Source organism: Erythranthe guttata, chromosome 10, assembly GCF_056151865.1.
Source record: "Erythranthe guttata isolate IM_541 chromosome 10, IM_541, whole genome shotgun sequence".
NCBI classification, from domain to species: Eukaryota; Viridiplantae; Streptophyta; class Magnoliopsida; order Lamiales; family Phrymaceae; genus Erythranthe; species Erythranthe guttata.
Window position 1 is genome coordinate 19,355,485 of NC_142542.1, and position 13,870 is coordinate 19,369,354.

Here is a 13,870-nt window from a genome sequence, read left to right on the forward strand (position 1 = left end):
CGGAATGTTAAAACATGTGCTTTGCACGTGATATTTTGAGGGGTAAATTCGTCCCTTCACTTACATCTTTAATATTAACTACAAATAAATATTGTAAAAAAAGAGAAAAAGAAAAAAAAAAGAAAACAGAAGTCGTCTTCCATCTCCCACCATTCCTGCGCACAAAAAAAATAACCCACCTTCCCCGTGATTTTTTTTTTGTTTTTCTTTGAGCAATTGAACCAAAAATAGATACCAAATGGAATGGAGATGAGCCTGATAATATGAGAACAAATGAGAGGATTAGCCATCGGCAAAGTAATTCCGATCCCTTCTTCCATATCCACACGACGAGTACAAACTCCGTCGGCTTTCCACTCGAAGCACTGAATCATTGCAGCTAAGGAAGCCACCGATATTCCAAAAAAAAATTCAAAACTAAAAACCCAAAAACCCAAAAACCCAATCCATCCCTAAAAATCTCAAACACTAATTTAAAAGAATTCCAAATTTCTTCGAATGGGGCGATTATGAGGGGTGGGTTCATAAACGGGATCCACATTAAGAACATGGGTTCCAGAATCATTAGCAATGGATGAATCAAACGGGTTGTATTTCAAAACGGATTTTACGGCAAACGGGCGGTGGAATTTTTTCCTGGGCCGCAACAGCTTTGGCGGCGAAAATGGAGGTCTTGCGGCGGGTTTGAGAGGAAATGAACATGGATTAAAGCATGGGTTGGTGGCGATTGAAGCAGGACTGATGAACTGCGTGTGTGTGTGTGTGATGTGTGGGCGGAGAGAGAGAGGGGTGGTGGCAGGTGGCGAAGGGAAGAAGACAATATTTTTTTTTTTTGTTTTTGTTTTGTTATTTTTGTTTTGTTTTTATTTATTTTTTTATTTTTTTAAAGATTAATTTATATTTATTATACAACATGTAAGTGAATAGACAAATTTACCCCTCAAAATATCACGTGCAAAGCACATGTTTTAACATTCCGGTCAAAATTGCCGGAAAATTGAGTTCAGGGGGCACCGTGCAACGAATTAATGAGTTCAGGTAAAAACGTGCAAAAAAATTTTGTTTAGGGGGTAAAGTGCAAATCGGCCCTTAGTTTAGGGGGCAAACTGTTTTTTACTCTAATAAATAATAAAAAGTAAAAACGGAAATAAAAGATATAGTGAGTTTGGTACGACCTAATAGGGAATCGTATCCAGGCCTAATCTTTATTTAATGATAGTGACATTAATTATTATTTATTATTATTATATTCCTAATTACAGTCTTATCTTTGGATTAAAAAAACTTGATACTCTAAAGTCTAAACTAATTAATCTTAGGTGCGATCGAGCATGTGATTGCATAACTTGAAAGAGGGGCCCACTCAAATCTTGACATTATTAAATTCCGGGAAATTCTATGCTATACTTGGTGAATATAACCGGGCACCCAAATTAATAAGATTCCAACTACGGGTTCAGTTATAGCCCAATGGATTTTAGAAATATAATTATAAAATAAATAAAAAGGGCACATGTCAAGAAAAGAGCCACCCGGTGAAAGTCACCGGGTGTAGCATCGTATTCCCCTTAAATTCCAATAATTGTTAAAAAAAAAAAAAAGAATTCCCCTTTTCTTTATAAATTTGTTAAAAATGTTAAAACAAAATAGTATTTAACATCTTGAATTATGAATTATGAATTATAGATTGACCAAAAAGAAAAAGAAAAAAAAAATAGTAATTGGCGGCTTGACACATTGGAATGGGCCACGTTGCATTTCTTACAAATAGTTTAATTATTGAAAGTATAGTTAAATTGGGCTCTAGATGGATCCAGCCCTTAAGACATATACTAGACAATTCATACATAAATATTAAATAAAAACATTTTTTTTAAATAATTATATACAAACATTTATAAGTATAATGAGTTTTTATAAATTAGACCCAAAAGAGTATTAAGCTAAACTTTTAAGCTCTACCGAACAATCTATAAAATCTTTAGTACTTCTCCAAAAAAAAAAAAATAGTATTTTTAATAAAAATATCTTCAATTTTTTTGTAAAAAAAAAAAGTTATTCGAGCGCATAATAAGCTGTTTTCGAAGAAGTGATTTTAGGTCGGATTTTCATTAAAATGTTTCCAATTAACTGTATATTTATTAAAGAATGTTTATAGATAAACCACATTAATTAATACTACTCAAGTTTAGACTTTGAATTAGTTGGCAGATTGTGTGCGCAACTAATGCAATATCCAATTAAATGAATGTTGTTGTCAAATGAAACACTTCGGCCGCCTTTAATTGACTATTTTTCTGTTTTTTTTTTTTCCGTTTAAATAACAATAATCTAGATAAATTAATAATTTTGTTTAAATAAGAATTTTCTTTCGATCCCCATTTAGTAAATACATACAAAATTTTGTGCTCTATGATTTAATATTTCATAGAATTTTGCCAAGTTCTAACTGTATTAATTTATAGAAATATAACTGACGACTGGTTACTTCATCTTTTCCAACAAAAGATGATTCTGCCACTAAATTTGACTATCAAATTAATAGTATGCCAATATAATTGATTAGTGGAATAATTTATGAAGATGGATTTCATTTCTTGAATAAATAAATGGTCCACTCCAATGTGATGTATGTAGAAGAAAAAAGAAAAAGAAAAAAAAGAATAAATCCCATCATCAATGGATAAGAGATAACATGATAAACTTTAAACTAAAAAGAAAAGGCATAGGTTCTCCTAAAATGTCAACGCAATTCAATAGTGTAGATTACAACAGCCCCCGAGGTAAAGTTTAGTTACGAAAAAATTTCTCATTTTGTTTATAATCACATCCACTTCTGTAATTTGTAAACTTCTTACATTAATACCCTTTTGTAAGGGGTTGATGTAAGAAATTTACAGACTACTGGAGTCGGATGTAATTTCTATAAAAAATGAGGATTTTTTTTCATAAATATATATATGCTTTCTTCCCTTTTTATGGGCATGTGTCTAAATTGTGGCCAACATGGAGTGAATAGATGTTGGTATCGAATCTAGTTTAGTTTAGTTATTCACTAATATTCCGATTGATTAATATAGTTTTCTTTTCCATCAATCAATTCTAACACTTGGTTTAGATATATTAGGAATTCTTTGTATCGTTTAGAATAAATTTAGTTATTCCGTTTTACTATTGAGTTTGATTCTTTTTTGATAGGGATGTCAATTTAATCCGCTCCGTCTCGCTCCAGGTTTATCGACTAATCCCTGCCCTATTAGCTAACGGTGATGGGTGCGGGTTTTAAAATTTTCACTTCATATCTAAACCTATAGCTAGTCATTATATTTTGCTAATTCTATTGATGAGTTGGTCTCTATCAAACTCGAGTCTAGTCAACTCAAAGTTTAATTTATATAAGCAAAACTACATACATATGGGACAACAAAGTAATATATATGGATGAGTTTGAATTGGGGCTAGAGGTAGAAGACATTATCAAATATGACTAAACCACTACATTAAGATAAGTTTGATATATCAATCTTGATAAATATAACATATGGTGGGGGTTTGTTATTAGAAAATAATTGTATAGAAAGAACAAATCTTGCGACACAATAAAATCACAAAAGTGCATTAGAATCTGTTTGACGCTCGAAGTGCACTTAAAAAATTATAAATAGCTCGTAAATCGTAAGAAAAATGTAAATTATAGTTTGGCCGACTATGTAACTATATATATGTGAGCTACTCGATCTAAAAGATGTTGACAAATCAATTCAAACTCGATCAAACGTGCCTTTTTGTCCCCCTAAAAATAAATTTTTAACTACATTTGTGCCACAAACTCAATCGAAAAATTTATTTGGCAACTCCAATGTAGGCAGGCACTAAATGCAGTATCAAACTAAAAAACTACCACTTTGATACTTCAAAATTAAAAAAATCCTCCTCCAATGGAGACACTAAAGTGAGAATTATTTTGATACTCAACCACCTCAAGGTGCAAAAATACTCGTTAAAAAATGAGGTATCTGATATACCTAAATGGGCCGGCCCAATGGGCCCTCATATTTATCTACCAATTAGGCCCATTACACGAAAGCCCAAGCTCCCTCAAAATAATGCTTGGGCCCAACAAAGTAAGCCCAACTCATTCAACGATATATAAATAAGTGTTTTACTCATTCGTAAAGGTACGTTCTAATTATTCACGATCAACCTCGATTTTTATTCTCTATACTATCTCTACGATCCGTACATCTGACTTGAGCGTCGGAGGGGTTTCCGCCGGATCAACCCCCGGCTTAGTTCATGTGTGCTCATTTTGTAGGGACCTCAGGATCATCAAGTTGTCAAGCTACTGATCCGCTTTGCTCTCCCAGCTCGTTTTCTACACTACCCTAGGTGAGCTATATTTTAGCCTCATCATTTTGGCGCCGTCTGTGGGAACGATGCAAACCAGATCACGTAGCCAACAAGATCCTCCTGAGGCGTCAGCTCGGAGAGAAAATGATGAGGCTAAAATATAGCTCACCTAGGGTAGTGTAGAAAACGAGCTGGGAGAGCAAAGCGGATCAGTAGCTTGACAACTTGATGATCCTGAGGTCCCTACAAAATGAGCACACGTGAACTAAGCCGGGGGTTGATCCGGCGGAAACCCCTCCGACGCTCAAGTCAGATGTACGGATCGTAGAGATAGTATAGAGAATAAATTAAACTCGAGGTTGATCGTGAATAATTAGAACGTACCTTTACGAATGAGTAAAACACTTATTTATATATCGTTGAATGAGTTGGGCTTACTTTGTTGGGCCCAAGCATTATTTTGAAGGAGCTTGGGCTTTCGTGTAACGGGCCTAATTGGTAGATAAATATGAGGGCCCATCGGGGCCGGCCCATTTAGGTATATCAGTATCAAATATATAAATACCCAATTAACCTATCACTATTTGACACGTGTTAGACAACTCGTAATGGGACCGTTGTATATGTTTTGTCTCACGGTAGGGATATGTTATCCATTTGGGGAAAGTGGATGTTTGATTCACCGGTGGTTGTTAAGAAGCCACGCCGACCAAATTTCAAGTGGTGCCCTTTTTGACAACAAACTTTGTCATTACATGCACATATTTGCTAGGGGCTTGCTATTATCAGTGCGGTTTTTTCCAGCTACAGTGCGAAATAATTCATTTGTCAAAAAACACTTTAACCTTTTACAAAATCCTCTCAACATCCAAATATTTCGACTTTCGTAGATCGTGATTTGTTTTCGTAGAAATCAGTTAAAACCCAACGATTATCAAGATGGCCAACATCGATCCCGTAAATGAGGTAAAAAAATACGTTTTAGTGTGATTTTTTTCGATTTTCAGTCGTTTCGTGTAGAATATCACGAAATTATTCAAGTCATTTCGTGTTGTTTTGCACGAAATGAACACTTTATTCGTGTTTTCCAGTCATTTCGTGTACAATACTACGAAATTATACCTATTATTTCGTGTAAAGTCACACGAAATAGCAGTAAAACTGTTTTGTTATTCATTTCGTGCAGTACTATACTAAATGTATGAATACATTTCGTGTAAAATTACACGAAATGTATGCATATACTTCGTGTGATTTTACACGAAATACCTAGTATTGTTATTAATTTTTTTTGTGCAAGTATCTAACCTTTTTTTTGTATTTACGCAGCCATATGACGACAATTTGTATTTTGATCCCTCGGTTTTGGATAAAAAGGAATATGAAGATTTCTCTCACTTCTTCCAAGTTGATATTGTGTTCGGCAGTAGGGAAGAATTAATCAACTGGGCGAAAGAAACTGCAGTTAGTCATTGTCACCGTTTGATTTGTCAGTCTAGAAGGGAGAATGCACAGTACATGACGTGTGACAAATACGGACATGGCCGACAAACGAATATCGATGTGGAAGATCCTAGAAACTCAGGAACAAAAAAATGTGGTTGTCCGTTCAAATTGATTGGCAAAAGGTCAAGGTTTGATGAATTATGGCGGTTGACTGTCAGCGATGGCAGGCATAGTCATCGTCCGACTTTGTTTCCTCACGGACAAGGTACGACTAGTCGTATAACTCCGCAACAGAAAGCAAGAATTAAAGAATTGCGAAATTCTCACGTGAAGCCAATGTTGATCATGGATAGACTGAGAAAAGATGATCCGACGATACAAACCTCTATGAAGCATGTTTACAATGAGTTGGCCAAGATTAAATCTGAGGAAATGGAGGGCATGACTGTTATTCAGTTTATGATGCATGACTTTCAAAAAGGCGAGTATCGATATTGGCATCGCGTCGATAGTGAAACGAGCAACACGATTACAGATATTATGTTTGCATGTCCCGAATCTATTCAGTTATTACGGTTGTTCCCGTATGTTATATTGATGGACTGCACATACAAAACCAATAAGTAAGTAAAAATTACGATTGTTCAAATTATGATTATTGTGTTTTAATGTCTTGTATTGTTTAAATATGTAAAAACAACATTGTTGTAGGTATGGAATGCCTCTTTTGGAAATAATTGGGATAACTCCAGTTGGGAGGAATTATACAATTGCTGTTGCATTTATGTCGCATGAAGATGCAGACACCTACGAGTGGACTTTGAATTGTTTGAAAGAGTTGCTAGATGGTGTCGAACCTGATGCGATCTTGACAGACAGAGAGTTGGGTCTTTTGAAAGCACTGCCAAATGTCTTCCCATTTTCGTATCATATGTTGTGTATATTCCATATAAACAGAAATGTTGAGGCAAATGCGACGAAATTTATGGGAGGCAACAAGGACCAAGGTCTAATATTCCGACGTGTGCTGTGGGCTAAGCTGGTGAAATCAGAAACCGAAGAAGAGTATCATTACAATTACAATGAAATTGTTGGACGGTATGCAGGGTATCCTAGGCTGATACAGTATTTGAATGATACGTGGTTGATATACAAGGAGAAGTTTGTTCGTGCCTATACTCGCAATGTGTATCATTTTGGCAACACGAGCACCAACAGGTATTACATGTTTTAGTTATTTAAATGATAAAAGATATTATATAAAAATAATATTTATTTTGTAATTTGATTGTCGTTGTATGCTCTGATTGTTGTTGTAATTGGATAGGGTGGAGAGCGCTCATTCTTCAGCGAAGGGTTGGTTAAATGCTTCGACCGGAGGTCTGGATAACGTGCAAGGCAAACTTCGGGACCAAGTTTATATCCAAATTAGTGAGCTGAAGTGCGATTTTTCATTATCATCCAAGATAAGGAAGCATACTGCAGCATGGCCGTGTTTTCAGGGTTTGATTTGTTATGTTACGCATCTGGCATTAGAGAAATTGGATGAAGAGATGGAGTCCCCGGCGATGCAAGATCCGAGTATTTGCACACACTATCTTTGGAATACTCATGGGCTCCCATGCGCGTGCAAAATTGTGCAGAAAATGGAAGATAATGACACGTTCGTCATTTCAGACTTGCATCCATTCTGGAGTACCATGGCAGTTGAGCCTTCGGAGCTACCTGAGTATCAAGTAAACCGCGAGGAGATTGTGGATAGACAGATTGATGACCTGAATTGCAATTTGAAGAAGATGAATTACACGAGTAAGATAAATGCCGTGGCCTCATTGCGTGGCATCGTTTATCCGTCTACGTCGCATCTGTCCGAGCCATCATTTGTTAAGACCAAAGGACGACCAAAGAATAACTCGACAAAGAGAGACCCTTCTGGATGGCAGTATCATATTGATGAGGAGACAATTAAGTCGTCGTGTGGTTCCAAGGGTCGCCAAACCTCATCTGGTGCAAAGATTCCTAAAACAAAGGTTGAGAGAAGCACTGATGGAACGCCTCAATCGAAGATGAAAGGTCGTGGTTCTCGTATTCCCACACAAGAATCTGCTGCCCCTACAATACCTGCACATGAAGGAATCGACTTTTATTCTTTCGTGCCCAGATTTATGGTCCGTCTTATTCAAGATTATGTTAACGTGATGGCGGATGGCAACTGTGGGTACCGGTGCGTTGCTCAAGCCGTGTACGGGGATCAAGAAAGATGGCCGCAAGTGAGAGGGGAGTTGCTTATTGAGTTATACGAGCATGCTAGTGTCTACACGGCGATGTTTGGCAGTACCGGATACGTTGAGGTCATACGCAAGTGTGACTGGACCTCAGGGCCTTGTCCACAAGCTTATTGGATGGACATGAATGAAATGGGATTGGCCATTGCTACCAGATACAGTGCATTAGTGGTACTTTTGACTCAAGTAGGGAGTATGACTTACCTTCCTATGTTTGGCAGTGGTCACTTATCATGTATGATTGTTGTGACATTGCACAACAATCATTTCATGTTTGTTAATTTGGTCGCAAATAGTCCACTACCACCAATCCATCCGGCATGGGTACACCATAGAGCTAAAAACTTGAGGCACTTACTCAAAACGTACAAACCCCGACTACTCTTGTACGAACAATTAAAGTCTGGTCGGTAGTTCAATTTGTAGTTGTATCTGAAATCTAGTTCAATTTTATTCGTATTTGAAATTTAGATCAATTTGTAGTTGTATTTGAATTCTAGTTCAATTTGTAGTTGTATTTGAATTCTAGTTCAATTTTTAGTTGCATTTGAATTCTAGTTCAATTTGTATTTGTATTTGAATTTTTAGTTATTTCGTACTGAATTTACCGAAATGTCACTTCATATTTCGTGGAAAAATCTACGAAATATGGTCTTCCATTTCGTAGAAAATTCCACGAAATATGGTCTTCCATTTCGTAGAAAACTCCACGAAATATGTTCTTCCATTTCGTGTACGTTTACACGAAATACACGATTTTTTTTAATCTAACAGTTTCGTCCTTCGTGTTCTATAACAATAAACACCGCTATTTCGTGTGAAAAGACACGAAATTATTGAGTGTATTTCGTGTAATAATACACGAAATAGCGGGCGAATTTGGTTTTTTTTTAGGAAAGTTACAAATGAAATAAATCGCACTGCAAGCCGGTAAAAACCGCACTATGAATAGCATTTCAGTATTTGCTAATGCATGGGACATATTCAAGAATATTACCTAATATTTCTCAAAAAAATTAAAAAATATTACGTAATAAAAGTAAAATAAAACTAGTAATTTAAGGGCAAAAATAAATCGGACTCAAAATTAGTGAAATATTTTCAAAATTTAACGGCAAAAATAAATCGATGGTTATTTGGGTCGTAACCTAAATTAAAGTCCATGTATGGTTTGGGCTTAAGAAGATGTTGAATGTTAGTCCAAAGATAGGTAGCAATCGGGCCCAAATGTAGTCCAAAATAATTTAATTTTACATGTGTCCAAGCAAGCCCATATATACAACATAATTTAATTTAGTTTTAATATATGTATAACTATTTCAACTTTAGGTAAATAAAATTAATTTGTCCTTGTTTTTATTTCATTATAAAAAAATTTAAACCAAAATTTAAGGTGAAAAATTTGCAAATTTACATGTAATTTACACATATCTATAAGGTTATTTTATATACCCTAACCACCAACTAAACTAGGGATAAACCCAAGCTCAAATCATCATTTGACATGACCCTTTGGAGAAGTGAAAGTACTATACCACCCTTATATGCAATTTTCGGTCAAACTGCATTCAGTATTTCTGGTCCTACATTTATCATTTTCGCTGATTTATTTTTTATTATTATTTTTTTTAATAATAAACGTGTTTGTTATATATATATATATATATATATATATATATATATATATATATATATATATATATATATATATATATATATATAATTTTTTTAATTTTTAATTTTTTTTATTTAAAAAAAATAAAAATTTATTTTTATTTTTTAATTTTCAAAACAATATGTTTATTGAAAATAACTATATGTAACTATAGTAATTCGTAGTTATGTTCGTTTTTTTATCCCATATTTTTAGTCGATCAATTGTAAACACACGAATACTGGCTTATACAAAAAAAATTCATAACCCCCAACATAAATTTACAAAATTCAATATTTTTATTATAAATCACCTCAAAACCAATAAAAATACAAATAAAAAATACACAAACATAGTGATCTGTTCCAGAAACAACGTGGCTGGTGCGCGGCCCTTCCTGCTGTGATAGAGGATCTGCAGAGAAAGGAAAACCGGACTGATGCCGGAGTTAGCATTCCGACGATCAAGTCAGTACCACGGTTCTTTGTATGATATATTATGTACGGATATGTATATTTTACGTTAGAACTTATGATGTTTGGCGGGAAGGCTCTCCGTCCTCTCGGGTTCTGGTGCAAAGGCCTACTTTGGCGGGATATTCACCTTTCGGCCAGTCGGCCCGGACCATCATGACATCCTCTTTTCTAGGGGTTATGATACTTGCAGGCCTGTCTTATGTACTCCCCGGCCGCACATAGTCATTTGCTCATTAAATGCTTTGACAAGAGCATTTAATGGGCGCCTGGCCAAGCTTGTCAGGGCATTTAATTCCTCTTTTCCATGCTTTTTCCCGACCTCCCTTTCCATGGTCGGGAACTATGGATAACTCTTTACCCGGCGAGTCCTTGTGCTGGCCCAATCCCTCCCTCTTTCTTGGGCTTTACGTTCCTCCTTGAGCCTCTCCTTTCCGTATGGGCCGGCTAGGCAATTCCTGGATCATTTTAGTGGGCCGGCGTACTTGGGCTTTGCAATTCTGGCCCCGATCCGGATCACATAGGCATATGTAACTACATGTTACTATATGTATACTAATGTATAGTAATGTATACAGTCTGTTGAACGCTGTAACTTGAAGCAGGTGTAACTTCAACCAATTTTTTTACACCTTCAAGGGGAGGATCAATGGCTTTCATTAAGCTGCAATTGCAAAATCAAGACAAAAAAAATTACTTTAGTGCAAATCAACAAAATTTGAAGAAACATCAAAATACTCAATAATCAACAAACACTAAGAGATCGAGAGATAGAGAGAGGTTGTTGCTGGGAAATGCTACAAATTTAAAATCAAACAGACAGTGACTCCTCACCCCCTAGCCTCATACCAAATCCCTAGCCGCCGCTAATAACCACACATGGTTCCGCGCGCCCACAAATGCAAAAAAATATAGAAATAAATCTGAAAACATAAAAATAAATGAAATTACCATCAAAATATAGATCTCGACGAGAGGAATCCAACGGTGGGTAGCCCATCAAATTTCGACTGGTGGAACACCAAATACACCTCCGGCAAGACCACCTTCGTTGAATGAAAAAAAATTACAGAAACAGATCAGCGCTCCAAACTGAATGAAACTTCTACCAAAAGAAAGAGCTCGACGAGAGGAATCCAACGGTAGTTAAACCATCGAATTCCAACCATAGGAGAGAGAGTTATGACTCCGGGTGGAAGGATTTTGGAGGCGGGATTTTGAATTTGGGAGAGGAAGAGAGAGACCGAAATGTGTTGGACTAGGGTTTAAAACTTATTTTAAAAGGGTATTATAGGGACTTCAAGATGGCCCAGGGGGTATGTCAAAATATTTTCGAAATGAGGAGGGTTTCCCCTAGAGTGTAATTTACTTGGTAGTTAGTTTTATATAATTTGAAAATGAGGGGTCTACAAAATAATCCCTCTCTATAAAAATTCTTTTGAATTCTTACCCTATATAAAAATTGCAAATTGCCAATTGCCGTTGTGAGAATACAAATTGATTTTTATAAAAGACAAAATAAAATGGGTGTAAATGAGTCGAGTTCGAGGTCGAGCCAAATTTGGTGAGTTCGAGCTCATCGAGCTTTCATTCGATGAGCTGGGGTCCAACTCATTTGTAATTTTTTTTTTCTCAAATTTTTATATATATTAATTTTAGTTTTTATTATAAATTAAATTCTTTATATGAAAACTAACAAGTTATAGAATAAAACATAAATCTCGAGCCGGCTTATAAGCTCATGAACAATTCGAAATGAGCTTAAGCTCGACTTCGTCGGATAGCTAGAGCTCGACAAATTTAAGCTGGAGCTCCAGCTTTTTTCGAGCGAGCAGCTCATTTACACCCCTAGATCGAACACATGAGTATCTCATTATTACATTCCACCACCCAACTTATCTTAAACACATTTTATCATCTACCAATATGAGCGACGAAAGAATCTATCTCGGACCACGTAACGCCACCTTCCGCCACCGCACTCCTAACATCACCGCCCAACTCCTCCGCCCTCCTCCGCATCTCCTCCGACCCCATCAATCCCTTCACCGCCACGGCAACTTCCTCCGCCGTCACAATCTCACCCCTCCGACCCCAGTCCTTCACAACCACCCCGATTTTCAACACCTCCGTGATCAAAACAGCATTCCTCGGCTGGTCCGAGTGCATCGGCCAGGCGGCGATTGGAACACCCATCGAAATACTCTCCATGCAAGAATTCCATCCGCAGTGGCTCATAAATCCGCCGGTGGAGGAGTGTCCCAATATCTCCAACTGCGGCGCCCATTCTCTCACTACAATCCCTCTCTCTCTAACCCTATCTTCAAACCCTACCGGCAGCTCCGCTTTTCTAATCCCGCCATTTTCATTTAAATCTCCTTTATCTGCATCTCTCAAAACCCAAATGAATCGCGCTCCGCTTTTTTCGAGCCCGTTCGCCAGTTCTTCGATTTGTTCGTCGGAAAAGGAAGTTGTGGTTCCGAACGAAACGTAAATCACCAATCTCGATTCTTGTTCGTCAAGCCACTTCAGACAACAGTGTCCGGATGATTTCTTCCCCGTCGACCCGACCGGATTGAATGGCCCGATAGACCAATGTTTCTTGGTTCCGGAAATCTTTTCGATCAAGTCCATGAATCTCCCTTCAATGGATCTGCACGAGTTGTAGAGGCTGCCGGAGCTCAGTCCGACGTGGCTGTGTTCGGAGACGATGAACTCCATGAACTCCGTCGTGAAGCAGTCTTCAAGTGAGGGGACCTGGTTCTGCAGTTCGGTTTCGATCGTCGGTTTCGGTTCGATGTTTTCTAGGGTTTCGTAGAAGTACCAGAAAATGGCGAAGGCGGAGACGCTGTGGAAGATGTACGATTCGGCGTTTGGTACGGAGCCCAAGTCTTGAACGACGGACGCCATTAGTGAATCGTGGATAACGACGACTCTGCAGGCGGTTCCGGAGAGGGAGCGGAGGAGGGCGGCGAGGGGCTGCCGGAGGTGGCGGGAGGTGGCGTTGAAGAGGGGCTGGAGGTGGGAGGGGAATTTGTTGGCGGCGTTGGGGTTGGGGTTTGGGGAATGGAACTCCGGGACTGGGAAACCGTGGAAGTGGAGGTTGTTATTGGCGGCGGCGCGTGGGTCCCAACCGCCGTGGTCGCGGAGTTTGGCCTGGCGGATGTGGGTGGAGGTGGAGACGTAGTGGACGGGTATGTTATAGGCGGCGATGAGGCGGCTGAGCTGGAGGAGCTGGTTGAGGTGGCCCTGTGCCGGTAGTGGCACCATTACCACCACCACTTCTGATGAATTTGGGCCGTTTTTGCCGGAGGAATGGCGGTTTCCGGCCATTGGACGAGAGTTTGTATATTTTTTTACTTTTTTATTTTTATTTTTTTATAATTGTTGATCTAAGGTTATTAATAAGATATGGAAATTCTTGCCGATTGATATTAAATTATTAATTAATTAAATTAATGGTGATTGCGATAATTTCTATGGAAGGAAATTGGATTTATACATTTGTTGGTAATCAAAAAGTATGTTCTTGTTTGTTTCACTTTATGTTGATCACATTATTACTTATTCGTGCTGTCATCTTTGTCATATTGAATTGTATCATAAAATTTAACTAAGGGCAATTTTGTAAATATTTTTGGACACTAAGGCAATGTTTGGAA

At 37.5% G+C, this 13,870-nt stretch overlaps 3 protein-coding genes across 3 annotated transcripts; 2 read left to right on the forward strand and 1 right to left on the reverse strand.

Moving 5' to 3' along the window:
- The first annotated feature begins 570 nt into the window (after positions 1-570).
- On the forward strand, positions 571-6,423 carry LOC148767768 (uncharacterized). The gene is made up of 2 exons (XM_088824783.1): positions 571-750; positions 5,680-6,423. The coding sequence occupies exons 1-2, from the start codon at positions 571-573 to the stop codon at positions 6,421-6,423; spliced, it is 924 nt and encodes a 307-aa protein (XP_088680909.1).
- Positions 6,424-6,441: 18 nt separating this feature from the next.
- LOC148767769 (uncharacterized) lies at positions 6,442-8,591 on the forward strand. The gene is made up of 2 exons (XM_088824421.1): positions 6,442-7,014; positions 7,124-8,591. Exons 1-2 carry the CDS (start codon positions 6,515-6,517, stop codon positions 8,493-8,495), a joined length of 1,872 nt encoding a protein of 623 aa, XP_088680547.1. The 5' UTR covers positions 6,442-6,514; the 3' UTR covers positions 8,496-8,591.
- A 3,469-nt stretch (positions 8,592-12,060) lies between these two features.
- LOC105949307 (zeatin O-glucosyltransferase) lies at positions 12,061-13,584 on the reverse strand. Its single transcript, XM_012972596.2, has one exon. It carries the CDS (start codon positions 13,539-13,541, stop codon positions 12,123-12,125), a length of 1,419 nt encoding a protein of 472 aa, XP_012828050.2. The 5' UTR covers positions 13,542-13,584; the 3' UTR covers positions 12,061-12,122.
- Between the last annotated feature and the right edge of the window lie 286 nt (positions 13,585-13,870).

Excerpts from the sequence above, each read along its gene's own strand:
- LOC148767768 (XM_088824783.1), top strand. The coding sequence starts at position 571 with ATGGATGAATCAAACGGGTTGTATTTCAAAACGGATTTTACGGCAAAC. Across the intron at positions 751-5,679 it reads AAGCAGGACTGATGAACTGC|CCATATGACGACAATTTGTA; the intron begins GTGTGTGTGTGT and ends GTATTTACGCAG.
- LOC105949307 (XM_012972596.2), bottom strand. The coding sequence starts at position 13,541 with ATGGCCGGAAACCGCCATTCCTCCGGCAAAAACGGCCCAAATTCATCA.
- LOC148767769 (XM_088824421.1), top strand. The coding sequence starts at position 6,515 with ATGCCTCTTTTGGAAATAATTGGGATAACTCCAGTTGGGAGGAATTAT. Across the intron at positions 7,015-7,123 it reads GGCAACACGAGCACCAACAG|GGTGGAGAGCGCTCATTCTT; the intron begins GTATTACATGTT and ends GTAATTGGATAG.